At 38.3% G+C, this 19,012-nt stretch overlaps 1 protein-coding gene across 2 annotated transcripts in view; it reads right to left on the reverse strand.

The window, feature by feature from the left end:
- Window positions 1–19,012, reverse strand: part of grm4 (glutamate receptor, metabotropic 4) — a 170,773-nt gene that overhangs the window by 108,354 nt on the left and 43,407 nt on the right. For both annotated transcript variants that reach the window (XM_016675731.1, XM_007560794.2), the window contains exon 2: window positions 6,694–7,689. In XM_016675731.1, the coding sequence (XP_016531217.1) occupies window positions 6,694–7,227 (534 nt within the window). In that variant the 5' untranslated portion in view covers window positions 7,228–7,689. The remainder of the gene's footprint in view (window positions 1–6,693; window positions 7,690–19,012) is intronic.

Raw genomic sequence — 19,012 nt, forward strand, 5'->3', positions numbered from 1 at the left:
GATTGCCTTTATGGCTGGATGAGTGGATGGATCATTAACAACTGAATACAAAAACCATATGTGAGCCTATTTTGAGTGCCTGTGAGGCTTTCAATATGTCTTCTCCGTAGATTGTTGCAATAATCCTATAAAAGATCTGTCTCAACATGGTGAAAGGCTGAGGGGGAGATGGACATTTTGCCTGAGGGGATTGTTCCTCTGCTGCAAGGTCTCTGCTTCACAGACAGCACACCAGACAATCAGTTACTGTCTTTTTTTTCTTTCACTCTTCCTATCTTTCTTCAATCTTTCTGCAGTTCCAACGTCTCTTTTCCCCGTTTCGCCAACTGACCGGACCTTCTTGTACCTAATTTAGAAAGCAGCTGTGTGGTAGTTACCCAAGCTACTCCTTTCTTTGTCTGAAAGCTTGTGATTGCCTCAGCAAGTCGGCTTTGATACCTGTAACATTGCGCACACCTTCTGCAGTTTTCTCCCTGCAGCAGCAATAACCCAGCTCAGGCCAGTCATGTGTAGTTGTTTTCAGAGATGGATAAGCGATACAATCAAAAGCCCAAGGCTTTAATTATGCTTTCTGTCTCGAGTATCATAATCAACCAAGCACTCATTAGCTCAAAGTGCTGATGCACTTCGTCTTCACTTACAAAGCAGTGCTAGGGTCCAGCTGATGAAGACAGACCATCACCCAGACCCAGTGACGAGGCAACGCAGAGCAGAAGCTTTCAACCCCAATCCCTTGGCATATATTACGTAATAGTCTAGTAAAATATTCATGGCACACCATGGGGATGGAATCCTGGCTGCTCTGAACTGCTGAGCAAACATTTCTCCCTGAGCCACACAAACGCCGTGTGGAAGATAAGGTAAAACCCAGGAGGAAGGAGCTGAAAACCTTTTACAAATGTTAAGATGGCAAAATTATGCAGGCGATATGTTATGGTAAATCAGGTAAATATAAAAACATGATGGAAAAAAATACATAAGGTAAGTGAACAGAACAGAAACAACACATATGCTGAAATATATATAAATTCAGCAGCAGCTTCTAACCAGCTCACAGAGACGCATCTTAATTGATCAGAATAACAAAACAAGGTTATTCAATTCATAAGTTGATATTATTGATTCACTACATACAGTGATATGTTTGGAGCCACCGTTTCCAATCATTTTTACAATTATGGCTTACAGCTAATGGAAACTCAAAATTCAGTTGCTCGGAAGATTAAAACATTACATAAGACCAATTAAAGGGGATTTTGAATATAGAAATATAATTTTATGTCTTGGCCTAGGAAGTCCAAAAGAGTTGTTTAGTGGAGTCGTTGGCAGGAGGATATGTCACAAAAGGTCAGCATTTTAAAGAAGCTGGCTGTTAACGGGGTGCTGTACTCTGCTCAGTAATAGAAAGTTTGATTGGAAAGACATGACCTACAACGGTTGTAATCCTTTTGTTAAGCCAATTCTGAACCAGTTATGATATTAGTAGCAAATTTTCTTCAGCTAACTAGAAAAGGGATCGGGATCCAAATTGCTTGCGATCCTCTGTGAAGTTTCCAATGATTTGGAAAGTCAGGTTATCTGCTTCTATTGGTTCTTTTTTTTTTTTAAAGCCCTACATCCCTGCAGCTTTCTATTAGGGAATAGCAGAGAATTTTTTTATCTGATTTCATTTTCATACAGGACTTTTCACCTTCTCACACTATATGAAGTACCAGGTGTTAATTACTATATTATCACTGAGCTAAACTTACCAAATCACAAAAAAGAAAAAAAAATAATAATAATAAACCAATTCAGTATTGTCAAAAGGCAATGAGAGACACCAGACCCAACAATGGAGTTAAGCCTGGAAGCTGCTATTAGCAACCTGGGTTTCCTTAACACCTCGGCAGTGTTAGAAACCACGCTGCAGTGGTGAGGTAATTAAGAGCCACAACAAAGGATTGAGAGCATATAATGTTCTCTCCGTGGACATAGGTAGCAATAGATAGACATTTCTGCATTAAAAATTATTTAAGTAATCTTCTAACTTTCTGAATTGGGATGTACCTCTGTTTCGATGCTGCCATAAAAATACATAGCATCTTTAGCCTATAATTAGGGATTGACAGAAATATATCCCATTAAGTTTCTGTTGGGACTTTTTCAGCTCTTTAGTCAACAAAATGTTGTTTATGTGGTTTATAGACAACATTTTGACTTACAAGATCAGAGTTTTCACAGAACCCCCCCGCCTTTATTATCCTTCCTACTAGCTTAAACACTCTACTGTTCTACAGGGTGAATTTTTTTATTTTTTTTTTAAAAACAAGACTGTATATCATCTGTTTGTCAACCTTTTCAGTGATTACCTCCATTTCTCCCTATGCCTCTGGAAAAGTGCCAGAAAATGAGTATAATTTTCCTCCCTGGAGTTTCTGCATTTCCATCAGCAGGGAAAATGAAAACCTGGCCAACTTAATGACCAAATCATGATAAGATCTGTCTTATTTGCATTTTAACAATGGTACAATAGCAAAATATCTTGGCGTTTCTTATTTTTGTAATTATTTAGTCTTGCAAATGGATGCTTTGCCCTGAAGCGTTGCCACACACTTGCAGTACTGTTTGGGTTTCAAGGAAGAAAAAAAAGATCAGCAAATTATCTATTGGTCTTAGATCCTCGCTTTTAGCAAGATTTACCTGATCTGACAAAATATTAGTGTAATTATACCAAATAAGATTTCACATAACGCAGTCAAGTAAATGCAAATTTAATGCAGGGAAAACAGGATGATGGATAGCAACATTAGCCATGCTGTGAATACTGAATGAATTTTATTCAACAATAGGCTCTAACATTTCTTTTAAAGTAGATTTTCATGAATATCCAACATCATCTTGTGATGGTGGAGTCAAGTGTTGAGATTATTTAAAATATAAGCCCTGAGTTATTCCTTTCACTTGGGGCTACTTCCTGGGGTCCATACAAATCACATTTCCATGGCTTCTTGTTTTCCTATCAGTGTGATTCAGAGGAAATTGTTCTGCCTGTCGGGTGCAGCATATAAGATGAGGAGTAGAGGCTTTTAAGGGTTACATGGTCTCTGTAGTGTGTATTTAATATACCAGAAACATGATGTAAGTATCATAAAACCAAAGCATCACCATTTTTATAACCAAAAGTTCTTCCTTTTTTGTCTGTGGTGGTGGGTAAAGTGAATTGTGTTCTCTAAAGCTCTGATGATGGACATTTATGACACTTCTGTCAAATCTTTTGTCAGACTGTGTCTGAATTAGCAGCTTATTTTCAGATTTATTTGTCACATCCGATCAAGCCTTTCAGCTAACTTACAGCAAGAATTAAATGGTACTTTGACGTGTTACTCTTGTCCATTGTCAAATGCAATACAGGGATTTAACATTTTTAAACTTCACTAAATAAAACTTGGCCTTTCCATTTTAATAGTATAATATATTGGTGTTTGAATTGGATTTTTGTGCAGTTTATATGTTTCGTTTTTCATTTGGGGATTATTTTTTGGAGGAGAGGAGTTAGCTCAACCCTCCTGCTTAAAAAGCCTTGCCACCATATGCTGTCCATTATGTAGAATATTTAACTCTAAAGGCCTGAGGTGTATTCTGAGATTGTGTGTCTACCTTGTCACAGGGTTTTAGAGTTTCTGAAATCTGTGTCGGGGCTATTTTTGTGGTCAGTCTTGCCCCTTGTCACCACCTTTAAAAGAACACTGGTGATGCAACTGCGTTGTTGCTTTTCAGTGTTTTTGTACAAAGAGTCTTATAGGCAGATTTTTAGATGCCTGAGTAAAAAGAAACTTTCAGTGGGGTATGAGTATATGTAAGAGAAGACTTGACATGTATCACAGACTGAACTATCAAACTCGTGTTTTCAGCCAGATATTTTTCCTCGCACAGCTCTGCACTAAGTGACAGTTCCCATGTGTGATATACCGCCAACTTCTTTTTTGCTTCTTGTTGAAGATAATTAGACTGTGCATTCCCATGATGGCAGGGATTGCGTGACGAGCTTGAGCATGCTGCTAGAAAAAAGGCAAGCATAAATAGTTCATCCTGTGATTTCGGAATAAGCAATAAGGATGTGAGGGCGCAGAACTCATTCTCACCTACATGTGACATATCAGTCGGGCTTTTCTGCAATGCACCTGTAGCAATTCACCTCCCTGCTCTCTCTTGAGCTGTAAGTTGGCCCTTGAATGGCAACAGAATTGAATCAATGTCACAGCAGGTGATTCAAGTCTTTCCTCTATAGGGCCCTTTGGGAAGTAGAAGCTTGCATGAATAGAGCAAATGGTACACATTGTGCTGTTTGTTGTTGCTCACCAGTAGAAGCTTTGAGTATTCTCTCTTGTTTGGGCTTTTTCACTAGATTCTCAACCAAAAAGTGATCCTTTTTACTGATCTTGAGCACTCAAAGACATTCATTGTGGATAAACAATGTTCACCAGTTTGTTTGTTTTTGTTTTTGTTTTTTATTTTTTTGGGGTGGGGGGGTTGTTTTTTTTTATGTTTCGGATGAAAATGAATCAAAAAAGTTGATTATGTCATTTGCTAAGTTTGCTTATACACAGTTGCATTAGATTCATTGACCAAAATGGAGAAATGTGGGGGGGTAGGGGGGGAGCATGGGAGTCAAACAACAAGCACAAAAAACACATCAAAAATTAGCCAAACAGTAACAATATCACATTTGGTAGACCTCAGACAGAAAATTGCCCTTTACCCCAAATTCAAATTACTATCCAATGCACAAATGTAAAAGCTTTCCCATTCTACCTGTATTTCACTATAATGATGATTATTGTGACAAGAACTGTAATTTAAAGCGCAAGAAATCTGTAATTTCTGCTTTGATTCTAACCAGCATTGTTACCCACATCTGCATGGCTTTTCACCAACTGTACCATCAGAATAGCATATATTATAGTGCAATGGGTCACAGTTTCCTGCATATAATCAATCCAAGTTTTTCTAATGAGGGTTAAACTGCAGTACACTAACTGTCAAAGCACTGTTCCAAGAACAAATACAGGCACACCCAATATTTGCACAAATCCCAAACTCAGTCTGTCCACAGTTTTCTTACATGTGGCTGACTCTAAAAAGTCACTTCATGTTAATGCTGAATCTGTGGTGATGTAAGAGCAATACAAATCCTGATGCACATTTAAACAGAAATGTAATGATTTGTGGGTAAGAAGTTGGACCAAAATGCAAGCTGGAATTCAGAAGTAAATGATAAAATACGTTTTAATAAGGAATTCAAAGCTCAACTTCCAAAACTGGGGACGACGACACCAGACGCCAGGGAATAAACAGTATGGGAAACATGAGGCAAGTGGAAGGAACCAGCATGAAATGAGTAAAAGAGAGGAGGTTAAATACTAGGTGGCAAGGTTGGTGGAACAATGGACAGACTAATTACAAACTGAACTCAGGTATGAGGGAAGAGCAGAAGGCAAGCTGAGGGACAGAGAGATGCCACAGGGGAGCAGGAGGAGAAAACACTAACAAGGGGGCTAGACAAAAATAAATCTAACCGCAAGAATAAATAAACAAGAAATAAATAATAGTGGTGATCTGAACAAAATAACTAGGACAAGTCTAACTAAACTGAAATAGAAACAAGGCTGATTTAATCAAACCTTAGATCAGGCAAAAACACAGACAACAAATAACCAAAACTAAAAACCCAGAAGAAGTAAACATGCCAAGAAGCTTTTACAAGTGTGATTTTTTCTCACATGATTTTGGGAAATGACAGTCTAACAGGACTCCCACCTCACTCCTTCATTGTGACATGCTCCCCCTGCGTGTCACACCAAGACCGTGGTAGGGTTGAATAAAACATCTATAGACATCAGCAGACATTTTGCATTGACATAAAACACATCAAAGTGTAAAAGGACCCATTTTCTTACCTGATAAACTTGTGTTGGTGTTGACCTTTGACACCCTTTTGATCTGTCTTAATGAAAAGATTCAGGGTATTTCTTTTCCTCACCAATATTTCCTGCTAAAATTATTTTAGTAGTAAAAGTACTCACTGTATTGTTCTTACTTCACAATGTGTCACTCAGACATCCATTGAATTCACCCGTTTCTAATAAAAATGTATTTTTGCCACGAAAACACCTCCTGTCTGTGACAATGACAAGCTCCCAAATAATGTAGTAACACATGCTACATCTGAGATACAGGGTGAAGCATATCTGCTTAGAGTGTGACTTGAAAGATTGTTTTTTTTGTCAGAAAATTCAATTTCAAACCTACATATTGACATTAAAAGTATTAAAACATATTGTTTTTTTTTTAAACTAAAGATGTACCTTTAAAAATTATACCGTTATAATTTTAATGTATCAATATATTGAAAGAGTATTGTTCAAAAACATGTTATGGATTAATTTTAAATATACTTCCTCAGATTTCCTAAAAAAAAAAAAAAAGATCTTGCTGATCTTTATAGACACACTAACTGGGTGGTCACCAATCAGATAAAAAAAAAAAAGCCTAATTCCAGCTACCAGCTAATTCCTATATGAAAGCCAGGCTTTCATAAAGTTGTGAAAACACACTGTAAATTACGTATGTAGATGTGTGAAGCAATTCAGCACTGAAAATACCACAAGAAAATGCAGAAAAAGCAAAAGGCTTAAACAACAGAAAACTGACCTTAAACAGCCGCAAAATGTTGGCTACCATGATTGACACGGAGCTGGCGGAGGCACCAATCACTCCAACCACTCTCTCGGGCTTAGTGATGATGGGTGGCCCTCCGCTGAGACACTTGACATCAGTCGAGTCCTTCTCAATCAATGCCTGGACAAATGTCAGCGACTGTTCCAGAGCATGGGTGTCCCGAGAGCACGTGTCTAGGATGCGGGCCCCCAGAGTGATATTAGGCAGCAGCTCGTTGTCGTTATTAATACGATCCAGGGCAAACAACATGGCCTCCAGCCTATGGATCCCTTTCTCCTTCTTTAGCTCTCCGCAGGCTTTGCCGTCATTCCCTCTTGCATGGACAGGGAAAAGTCCACCCAGAGATATGTCTCCGTCGATGCGTATTGAGTTGAGGTGTGTGTGGCCTGGCATTTTGGGCTTCGCTGCTGAGGTGATCAAACGGCAACAACACAGAAGCAAGAGCCAGCGGAGAACCTTTCTGTGGCAACCGTTCTGCAGTGTCTCAAAGCCTCCTTGTAGAGTCATAATGAAAGGCTAAATCTGCATTCAAATACAAATTCAATTCCTTTGAAAGTGACAGAGGCGTTCACACATACACCCCACACACACATAAAAATGTCCTGTAGGTTAGCTGCAATGCTTTTCAGGGTGCAGTTGTCTTCAAAAGTCTCGCCTCATGGTTTCTTGCTCTGACACAAAGTCAGTAGCTCTAATTATGTCGCTTCGCTCTGTTTATCTACTTCCTTTTCTTCCCTCTTTGTGTTTTAGTCTGTGCTTGCACCTGAGAGTGGAGGATACACGCAAGCAACTAAACAGTGCAGAGTGTGCTGAAGCGGAGTCCGCAGAGACTGCTCTCATAAGGCAAGAACAAAGATGGGAAGCTTGCTTCTCTTCTCTGGTTTTTTCCCCGGAGCACACAATTATGTTTGGCTTTCCTCTTGGTGTGCCAAGCTGATAGGACGTCACAGTGGCGTCCACTTTGGGCTCCTGCAAAGACAGAGGGGGGGACACGATGAAGAAAACGGCAAACACAGTAAAATTATGGGAATAGGTAGAAGAGAGAGAGAGAGAAACTGGAATCTCATCCACATTGTTTCTGTTAAGATGTGTTTGCTTGCAAAGTGGGTGTGAGACAAGCTGCTCTGTCATGCTCTCTTTTTCAATTGCCATCATATTCAGAACTACACAGTGCACTGGCATGAGGCAGCAAATGCCTGAGTCTTTTTTTTTTCTGAATCTTTAATTTAAAGCAGAAATAATACCCAGAGCGCTGCACAGGAAATCTGCTCTATATTGTACCCATGCCTTGGCTGCTTTCAATGCAGTGCACTGAATTATTTCTGTGTTTCTTGAGCGTAAATGATTTGTTGCTTGGCACACATCCACAAGCGTCATAACTGCACACTGGTTTGTCTCCAGAGTCTTTTACCGAAAGATTATGAAGTACAGCATAAAATTAAAAGCACATAACACTGATAATTTAGAAAACATTCATTCCTCTGTGTACATAATCTTCTGTTAGACACAAGTACATTTTCTACTTGTGACGACTTGTGGTGATGAGTCCCAAGTTCTTCATAATTACAATATTTTGCAAGCATTTTCAAACCCCTTACACGTTGCTGTATCACAACCCCAAACTTCAATCCGTTTAGATGAAAATATATTCTTCTGTTTAAGAAAATCCTGCCTAAATATAGGCTTAAATTTAATCAGGAAAATTCTTCAAAGATGCTCTCACTACTCTCTGAGAGAGCTCGAGCTATTTTGCCAGTAAAAATTGGTAAAAATTAAGTCTCTAGATGTGCAAACCGATAGAGTCCTGAAAGACTTGTTCAAGTTACACCAGCAAATGTTGGTTTCAAAAAACATTCACTTCAGGGTCTAAGTACAAGTCCCAGGTTTACTTGACTCTTTTTAATTGAAAAACCATGTATGGCTTTATTTACACTTCACATTTATGGAAAGGGGCCTCGGTGCAAAGCACAGGCAGAATATCCACAGGAAGAATGTCATCCAAACTTGTCATGTGACCCAGAAACACATTTACAGCAACCTAAATGTGTGTTTGTAGTACATCTTTTGTTTCTTTCAGAAATTAACATTGTTGGACACCCGTAGATCCAAAAATGTTGAAAAAGAAAAAGCATGTAAAAAAAGTTATTTAAAAAAACATTTTTTTATGTTTGTAACTGATGTTATTCAGAAACTTGCAAAATATGAGTCTAAATAGCAGACTCAGATATTTTTGTTTCTTTCATTATCCATGTTATATGAGTATAATATACATAATTGAAGTGTAAATAACATTTCAGTTGTATAAAGCTGTGACACTAAAAGCAGTCTGGAAATCAGAGCTCTCAAATAGTAACGATTGAGACAACAATCCTTGTATTTCTGTAACAAATGGAGGTCACATGTTTCTTGTGGAGTCCCTCCCCATAGTTTACAACTAAATGCTCTTGCAATCTGCTGCTTCAGTTCATGTATTATATAAAATTGCAATGATACATTAATGTCTGTGGTTTGTAAGAAGTGTGAGAATACTTTTGCAAGGCGTATACACATTCAAATATGCAAACAGCACCTTAAATATGCATGTTTACGTGTACATCTAAAGCACTAAAGCAATGACGGATCTGGATATAAAGGGGAAAAGTCTGTGTCTATCCATTTCTTTCCTAATTGACACAAACACACATCTACCAGGCTTCACCTCTGTGTGCTAACATGCAATCCCCCTGCTGCGGTGTGACCGGTACTAGAGGACACAAGGGGCAGAATTTCGTTCAGGATGTTGCACTAGATTGCACCAGCTGTCAAACGCATCACTTTGGAGTTGTGATATTTTGCAATTATTTTAATAAAGATAGAAAGACTCTGACTGGCTGTAAGGACTTCCTAATTGCAAGTTTGTTTGTTTTTTATTTGCGGCGACTCATGGAACATGTGTCTTTGCTTTCTTCAACTTTGGACACTCAATTCAAGAAAAAAAGGCACAGACTTTTCCTCAACAAAGTATCCTTTCGTGAGCTGCTGCTCACAACCAAAAGGAGATATTTATATCACTCCTGCAAAATCACTCTCCTAAAACAAAGCATTCATAATGGATGAAAGCCTAGCAGTCCCTGCGAAGCATCTCATTCCATCAGAAGCATTGAAGACAAGGACAGGATATGCATATCACCTAGAGATTCGCGCACATGTTGGAAATTAAAAGACTAAAAGTAAACTGAGAAATATGAGAGAAACTGAGTATAATAATCATGGAGCAACTTCGGGTTTTTAATCAAAATTTAAAGAAGCATGCATTTGATAGGTGCAGTAAGAATGAAAATGGCCTCGTTCATTACATATCTTGAACTACACCCACTTGCTAGTTTATTAGTTGCACCCTGTAAATACAAGGGCGAACCATCTCAAGTCTTCATTCCATGAATCTAACAGTGTCTGAGACATTCCTCAGAGATGTTTCGTCCATATTGAGATGATAGATCAGTGCTGTGCTGATTTTAGATCTGGTGGGTGTGGATGACGCTGAAGTATGGTAAACTCATTGTCATGTTGACAAAAACCGTCTTGGACGATTTGAGGTGTGTGACATCATCTATTTTCCTGCAAGTGTAATCTATAAGAAGGTGGAGCAGCAACAATACGCAGGTAGGCTGAGGTATTAAAACGATGCTCGACTGATAACAAGGGGCATGAAATAAACCTAGAAACCTCCAATCTGATCATTCATCTGTTCATGCCGTTTACAGCAGATTCTACCCGTAACATCTGCACATTGCATCTCACATCAGGACGCATTGAACCAGTTTTGGTAATCTTGTGAAAAATTATCCTCTTTTGTTTTTCTATTCTTAGTAACACTAGTAATTCATGGAGTATTTTTCTACTACTCCAGCTCAACCTGTTCTAGGCTTGACACATAGATGGTATTCCAATTACTTTTGTTATTATCAGAGATACTGTTGCTGTTAAATCACTCTGCTCATTCTCATCTAACTTTCTGCATCAACAAGGCATTTTTTAAAAAAAAATTCACACAATAATGTCAATTACATTATATTCTCTTGTAAACCTAAGAGATAGTGTGAAAATCCAAGTGTCAACATTCTCTGAAGCAATCAAACCAGCCCATCTGGCACCAACAACCTTGCCACATTCAAAATGACTGAAATCCCTTTTTCTTCTCCGTTCTGATGCTTTGTTTGAACTTCAAGTCCTCTGCATTCACGAAATGCTTTTGAAATGCTGCAGTGTTTTTGACTGATTCGCTATTTGTGCTAACAAGCAATGGGTGTACTGGTGTGTTGAGTGCATGTCGACAAGTAACGGTGGAGCCTCAGCATTCCAAGACGGTTCAACTGCATGATATTGGTGGTTATATAAAGCTTTTTATTAATTGATACTAAAGAAGTGAAAAAAAAATAGTCGTGGTGTCTCGCGGCAGCGGTTTAACATGCAGTGAGAGAATGCGTCTTTTCTAAAATATATTTAAAGAGAGTGTTTACGGTGGGTAATCGGGCTCAAAGTTCAATTTTCTATACAAAGTCTAAGTGGTGTAATGAACTATACGCTGAATTAATCTGATTAATTAATCTGGTCGGCCTACCATCAATGGGAGCAACTTTAAGCATTTGGTAGTCTAAGGTGAATAAATCTTCAATAGTGAAGACAGTGCTTTTACATATAGCATAAGATCACACAACTTTATTAGGCAATTGCTGTAACATTTACAGAAACTGGACACATTATTTTGTCCAATTTCCCAATAGTGCCTTTGTCCACTGTATATGGCGTCTCTGAGTCGTGATGACCTTATCAATTGTTTTTTTGTTTTTTTGTCTTGCTCAAAAAATCCATGGAAACATGGCTGGGCTGAAGATAATATTACAAAAACTACAGTATTAGAAAGGAGATACTTGAGCATATCCTTGTTTTTGTGCAGTATTTTATACAGGGATATGAGTGTTTGCAAAATGCATTCAAGGAACCTAATCAATAGCCATAGACAATGCATCTGAAGGAACTGTATTCTGGAAGTGTGGAAGTAGTCCCACATAACAAGCATTGACATCTTAGGATGAGGTCCTTTTGGCCTCTCTGACTATTTTGAAGGGGTGGACAGAGTTGCCCCTTTACTGTCATTAGTCGCAGAACACTGCATACAGAGTGGCAGCTTTACCAGATGTTCAGTCACAAGGCCCAGATGGGCAGAGCAGATAAACATCAGCTGTCTGCAGAGAGTGGAGAGTTGGAGGGACGGGGGGAGAAAAGGGGAGGTGGGGGAATAGCAAAATCAGCACAGATACTGTACTGGCTCCCCTTACTGTGAGGAGGTGCTCCAGTTTCCTCTTCGCTCAGTCCCCTGCTGCTGTGAGCACTACCACACAGACGGATGACAGCGTTAGAGTTCCCTGACTTTGTGTCTATATAATTTAAATAACTTGTTTGAAGTAAACTGTAGGGGAAGCAAGGTATTAATGATTCTTATTCATATAAATATTTTTTTAAGTGGATGCTGATAAAAACTCCTCTCATACTTAATGTCAGTGAGTGCTGAGACCTCTCTTCCAAAGCCTCTTTTTTTCTAAAATCATCGATTGAAACATTTTTTTTTCTCATTATTTTTTAAGAGTTTCTCATTTGAATGAAGCACCAACAAAAAGCAGAAGCTTCTCATGGTAAAATAAATGTTAGCGATCTAAAGAAAATTGCTCACTGTTACATTTCCTGCCAAATATTCAAAGATCACCAAGAAGGAAGTGTTTATTCTGAATCATTTGACAGCTTCAAGTCGGCCAACAACCACTGAGCCAAAGTGACAACCAAACTCCCACAATGCCAGACTGTTTCTGTGAAAACACAGCCAAGAATCAAGAGCTGCCTTTCTATAAAAAGAATTTTGTTTGTTTTAAATTTCAAACCAAGTCCTGCTTTACCATTGCACGGGCTGCACGTCACTCAGTTTGAAAAACAAGAAACGACATCATAGACTATGAAGCATGCATAAAATCCCGTTCTTGCACTTTCTGAATCATGTTATTTGAAGTGTAACCAAAGAAATGAAAATGCCTCAAATTTCTGAGTTTACTTTGTCCCCATAAATTTGATATTAGCTGAAAATCTAGCAATCGTCACATGATTGCTAGATTATCCTCTTACACTTGAGCAAAGTTAATAATAAATAACTTTGTCGTAAATATGCTGAATTTGTTCCTGAGCCTCATTATGTGATGATGGCATGTATTATTCAATCTGCAAAGAAATGCAGCGAGACACACAAAGTCAGATTCAGTTCGTGCCATCACTGCAAAGCCCTGCAATGACATGCATTCCACTAATAAGCCCATCAGAGCGGAGCAGGGCTTTTGTCTGACAGTGACGTCCTAATCCGTTGGGAAGCTGCTGTTTTGGCCGCTATGCTTCAGCAGAGGAGATACTTAGGCCCTAAAGGCCAATATGATCACAGAAGAGAATGAGATAAAGTCCTCGGTTGATGGAGCGTTTCAATGCCCACATGCCTGTGCTCTGGTCGGATGTAAGCAGGCTTTTGTGTTTTTTTCCAGCCAGAGCTTTGGCGTTTAGTTCTTTTCTGCATGATGTTTATGGCAAGGAAGCGATTTTTTTAAGCTGTGGAGATTCTGAGAAAAACAATCCTGTCTCCTGGAGCTGCTTCTTACACACCTCACCGGCAACAAACATGTTCACTTAATGTACTAGTCTCTGATGTTGAACAGCTAAAAAAAATACCTTCAGTGCAATACATCTTGTTTCAAGTCCATGTAAGCCTTTAAAGAACAGTGCCTTAGGGAAAGGTTTACTAATAAATAAACAATGACGCCCCTGGCTAAGATACACAGCTTATGATCGAAGTAAATATGTAGTTTCAATTAAGTGTGCCGAACAGTCATGGACCTGTTACCGATGTCAGAATGTAGTTTTCAGTTGCTTTATGGAGCACAGAGTAATTCATCTGCTGCTGCACACTGCCTGCCAGGTGGCAGAAAGAGGCTTATTGACGCCTCCTCCACAGCACGTCTGCTCAGCAGCCAACTTTTGGCTGACTACCTCAACAGATCACCTCACCTTCAGCTTAGCCACTGATAAGGTCTAATGATGTACTGGTCTCCTTTTTGCTGGCGAAACACCCATGACTTGTCAAAACATGGAAAACTGGAAAACATCTTTCTGTTGAAGAGTATAAGGGATTTACAACTATCCATATGTAGCTGATGTATTGAAGATTCTCTGACTCACTTGTCTGGTCATTAACATTTTGCTCATCTCAACTCACTCAAATTTCTTGCTTTCTTTCTTCTAAAGCATTAGTCTATAAGTAAAACGGTGCACCTGCAGTCTACCACATCCTGCTCACCAAAAGGTGCAGAGATGATGAAGAAATAACAGTGATTGCATATGTCAGCGGTCATAATGTAATGCCTGACCGATCAATGCAAAACACAACTAAAACATATATTTTTGACAAATTTGCACATGAAAACCACTGCTAAATGTTGGAGGGTGTTTGTTATTTATGTATCAAATCAAAATTATTAGTATTATAATAATCTTTAATCTGCACAGTGGAGCAGCTGTTTGCAGCAAGGAAGCGTAGGTTCAGATCCCACCCTGTGGTCATTCTGCATGCATGGACTCTGTCATAGTCCAAAAACATGACTGTTTGGTCTCTCTACATTGTCTACTGTCCGTAGGTATGAGTTTGTGTGTGTGTGTGTGTGTGTGTGTGTGTGCGTGTGTGGGTGTGTGTGTGTGCGTGTGCGTGTGTGTGCATGGTTGCTTGTCCTGTGTGTGTCTGTCGCCCTGAGATGGACTAGTGACCGCTGGAGACAAGCACCAGCACCCTCTGCCTGGCAAGGATCAGCGAGTATAGATAATGGATGGAAAATAATTTCTTATGATATAATTTGTTGATTAGCAGCTCTCGGTATATCTGTGGCTTTTTAGATTTAATTAAAAATAAATCATATCTAGCTAACATCTAAACACCATAATACTAGCTATATTTACTGAGTTATCACGTAAGAATCTCAAACCAGCCCTTGTGAACGTTTTGCAGCTGGTCCAGATGTTTTTTGGTGATTATCTCTCCCACATCCTAATTAATGCCCATCGGTGATAGGACACACTATCATGAGTAATTCTCTGAAGCAACAAAGAATTATTTTCTGATATATTTTGCATTAGGTGAATGTGTGCCAGTTCCCATTTTCAGTATGTGTATTTCCTCTTCATACCGACAGAAAATGTAATCCAGCCACCATTATGTTTCCTTTCTAACACATTCGCTTTTGCAGATTAGTTATAAATAAGCACAATTTCTGCAAAAGATTAGTGGTGGTGGGGGGGGGGGATAGCTCAAGACAGAAAAAAAGAGTAGCGAGAAATACACAATGTGCCGGTGTTTAATGGTGTTTTTGTATTACTTTAAGGGTCTCAGGGTTTAATTCAGAGAGATAAATAAAAAAGATCAGTTTCCTCTGTGTCATTATTTTATGTGACTAATATTTTGTGTGTGAGTCTCTGCTGCAATACAAAAAGAGCAAGAGCTTAATTATTACTGACGTCAAACTGATGAGTGTGACTATTGTTTCTGCACAATGAAGACCTGTCGAAAAAAGACTCTCCTCAATGCCAAGGAATGACAGATCTGCTGAAAGCATTGACTCACCACATACTGTATTTGGAAAGAAAACAGTTTACGTACACCTAAGTATCCTCGTGTCTCTATCGTGGATTTACGGCTCTCATGAAGACTTATAAAAACGAAGCTTCATATTACAGACAAAGCAACTTCACAGAGGTGTAAGACGGAGGGCTGTGTAAAACTAGATCAACGTTTTATTGTTTTACTGACAACTCCGCCTTACAACAAACTCTCATTTTTCTCAAATGTTTTAAAATGTTTTGAAGTGTATGTTTGTCATCGGTTTTGTACTTTATTGCACTTTCATTTCACGCGGCGTCTGTGCCGCCTCTGTAATTCTACCTCACCGTGAAGCTAACCAGCCTCTGCGATGCACTTTTGAGGAAACTGGAAATTAAAGCAGTTGTGATCATAATCCGAGTCACTGTATTACTAATTCTGCATGAAATCTTCCTATTTATGATGAAGTGAAAAAGCAAAACAGAGTTACAATAAAAATGCACGGGTACATGGTGTGCTTGAACGAAACGGAGAGTGCTGGAAGTTTCATTTTATGCATAGCAGAGCTATAAACCAGGCAATCTGTATTCGTCCAAACTCTGTAACAAAGATCAGGCACCCACCTCCCCTTTTCTATGTTACCGTTCACTGCCTCTCCAGGACACTGTCTATTAGCCAGATCCACCAGCTGTGCATATTGGATCAGATTCTTATTCACTAATTAACAGTTTCTTCATGCAAAAAGCAGATTCCATTAACAGTCTGTAGCTCGGCTTTGACACGGGAGGTACAACCAAACCACTGAGGTTGAAACTGCAAAATGGGACATACCAGCTATTTAAGCATCTCATATCTGCTTAGTCTCAAGATTATAGATAGACAAGCGCATCAACATTATCTTTATTATGCACAATGTATGTCAAAATGCTTTGTGTGATTTTCTCATATTCTTATGTCCCTCAAAAACGATTGCCTTTAGAAGTTCTGTTTTTGTGTGTTGGTGGTATGAGATCAGTACTGAACTTTTTTGGTTCTCTCACTGTGAAACATGGTGGTGGAAACAACATAGTGTGGGAAAACTTGTCAGACTTGAAAATAGATTGTACGGAGCCAAGTGCAGAATAAATCTAAAAAGGAAACCTGCTGCTAAAGACTTGAACCAGTGGCAAAGGTTGACTTTCCACAAAAAGTTAAATCCTAAAGACACAATTAAAGGCATAGTGGGAGAGTTTAGATCAAAGCATATTTTAGGGTTTGAATGGCCAAGGGAAAGTTTGACTCTATATTCTGTGAATCAGAAGCAAAACTTGAAAGTGGATGATGCTCTCCATTCATATTTACCTCGGCTTGAGCCATTTTAGAAGAGAGGAGGACTGGAGTAAATTGTCAGTCAAAACTCGCAGAGGTTTAGAGACTTTCAGCTGTAAATGCAAGATGTGGTTATATAAAGTGTTGACTCAGGGGACTCACCACAAATCCAACACTATTCTAACCTCTATTTGGAAATAAGAAAAATGTTTATTTACTTTTTTATTAGAAAAGATATGCTTTTCCTTACATTTTACAATTAAGTTATACTTTTTGTTTGTCAATCACATGATATCCTCCTGAAATACAAAAAGGTTTGTGTTTGAAAAGTGGAAAAATGATACAATTTCAAAGGGGTCTGAGCACTGTACATCTCTAATCCTACTGATGTTATGAAGCAGCATCCCAAACATTATTATTCATTTTGAGGTCCAAATGAATGGATGCAAATTCTATAAAATGTGTTGCAACAAGCAAACCTCAAAGGTTATTCCCCACTTCTAAAGAGTTAGCCAGATGCAAAGTTTAATATCATTGGAGCAGATTGTTGGTTACAAGATGCAAAATGCATGCAGTTTTAATTCCTGCATGTATGCAAAAATGTGAATTATTCATGGCCAACGCCTTCGACATTCAACGAGCACATGTGCAATTATTGGTGGAAGGCTCGTAAAAAGAGAATAATGACGTGATGTTTGTCTTTGTGCTTCCTTTTGTTCTAATTCAAGCCCGTTTTTCTGTTGTTGTTGTTTTTTTTTTTTAACAAAAAAAAAAAGAGACGTGTGCACAAGAAGCACCAAAGCATTAAACAAGAAAATATGCTAGCTGAGCCTTTGTGTGTGTCCCACTTTGCCTCTACTAATTTTTCATGTTGCACTACAGTTTACAACATCAGCACACAAAAAGAACCATTTGAGCTTTGCTGGTAGACAGCCAAGCACAGCAAACGCTGTAATCAGACTGTCCTAAATGTGCCAAATGAGACAGACACAGGAAGTGGACAGAATGCAGGTTCGGCTGCAGCATTTTTTTTTCTTTTTTTTTTTATTACTGAAAACTAGGCTGCAGACTTTTGCAAATAACATGTTCTCTATTATGTTGTATTTGTGTACAATACAATATTGTACACAGATATAATATTGTCAATTGTGTCCCAATTAACAATATTACTTTGTCTTATATGTCAGGACTGGTGCAGTCCGTATATAGTCCAAATATGTCCTCCGAGGAAGAAGGTGAAAGTATAAAATTAAACAAGAATTCCCTCTAGACTATTGTGGAGGTTTTCTTGGTATTTCATTTTATCATGAAATCAGAAGATCACAAATCTGAGAATAATTATATGTAATAGCTAATCTTCTGTACTGGCTAATGTCAAAATATACACTGGTAGAGGAGAATTTAAACCGAACACAAAGTAACCTGCATGGAAGGTTAAGTGCAAATATTGCTAAAAGTACATAAGCTGATGTAAATATGCATCAGTGTAAGTTTGTGTCCTGTCTTATCAAAAAAACGGCTTTCAGAGGGATGCTGTTATCAACCTCAAAAGATAAAATGGAGTTGATAAAATAACTTAAAGGGATAGTTTGGGATTCTTAAACAGAGATTTTATTAAAACCTTCAAACAGGTGATATCTTACCTGCCATAGATAGATGTTTGGAGGTTTTCCTTTACTATAAATCCAGTGTTTGGATAAATAGGCTGAAGCTAAAGCTCAGAGAGGACCAAGGCCAAAGACAATGTCTACAATCTTAAAAAATAAAAATAAATAAAAATACTCTAAAAAACAAATAGGCTTTGTAATTTATGTGAATGCTACTTTGTGAATTCTTCAGACATAGTCATGGATTTATTTTCACACAAAAAAGTAGACTGAGCTTCCTGAGGGAAATAGGTACTCAGAAGAGGTACAGCATTTCCAGTCAGAGAAAGTACAAATCTGGTATAAAAGTAAATCATTGTAATAAGCAAAAAAAAAAAAGAAAGAAAGAAAAGAAAAGAAAAAGAAAATGTTGACAGAAACTTGGGATTTAAGTAGTTTTAAGACAGCAGAAGTCCAAATTGATCCGATCTCCTCTCAAACCTTTAGCTTTAGCCTCCAGGTTCCACTAATCTGCATTTGGACGAAATGAAAAACAGGCAACTGATTAAAGCCTTTTGATTTATGCTTTTTTGTGTGACTTACTTGTGCTTGAGCTGCTGGAATATGGGCATCGATAAAATGATATCATTCTCAAAGCTGCAGCAAGCTTTTTGGAAAGCTGAGTATTGAGCAAAAAAAATATATAATCAGTTACATTGTGACAATATTTGACTATCTTTAA

Source organism: Poecilia formosa, unplaced genomic scaffold (genome assembly GCF_000485575.1).
Source record: "Poecilia formosa unplaced genomic scaffold, Poecilia_formosa-5.1.2 Scaffold120, whole genome shotgun sequence".
Taxonomy (NCBI): Eukaryota; Metazoa; Chordata; class Actinopteri; order Cyprinodontiformes; family Poeciliidae; genus Poecilia; species Poecilia formosa.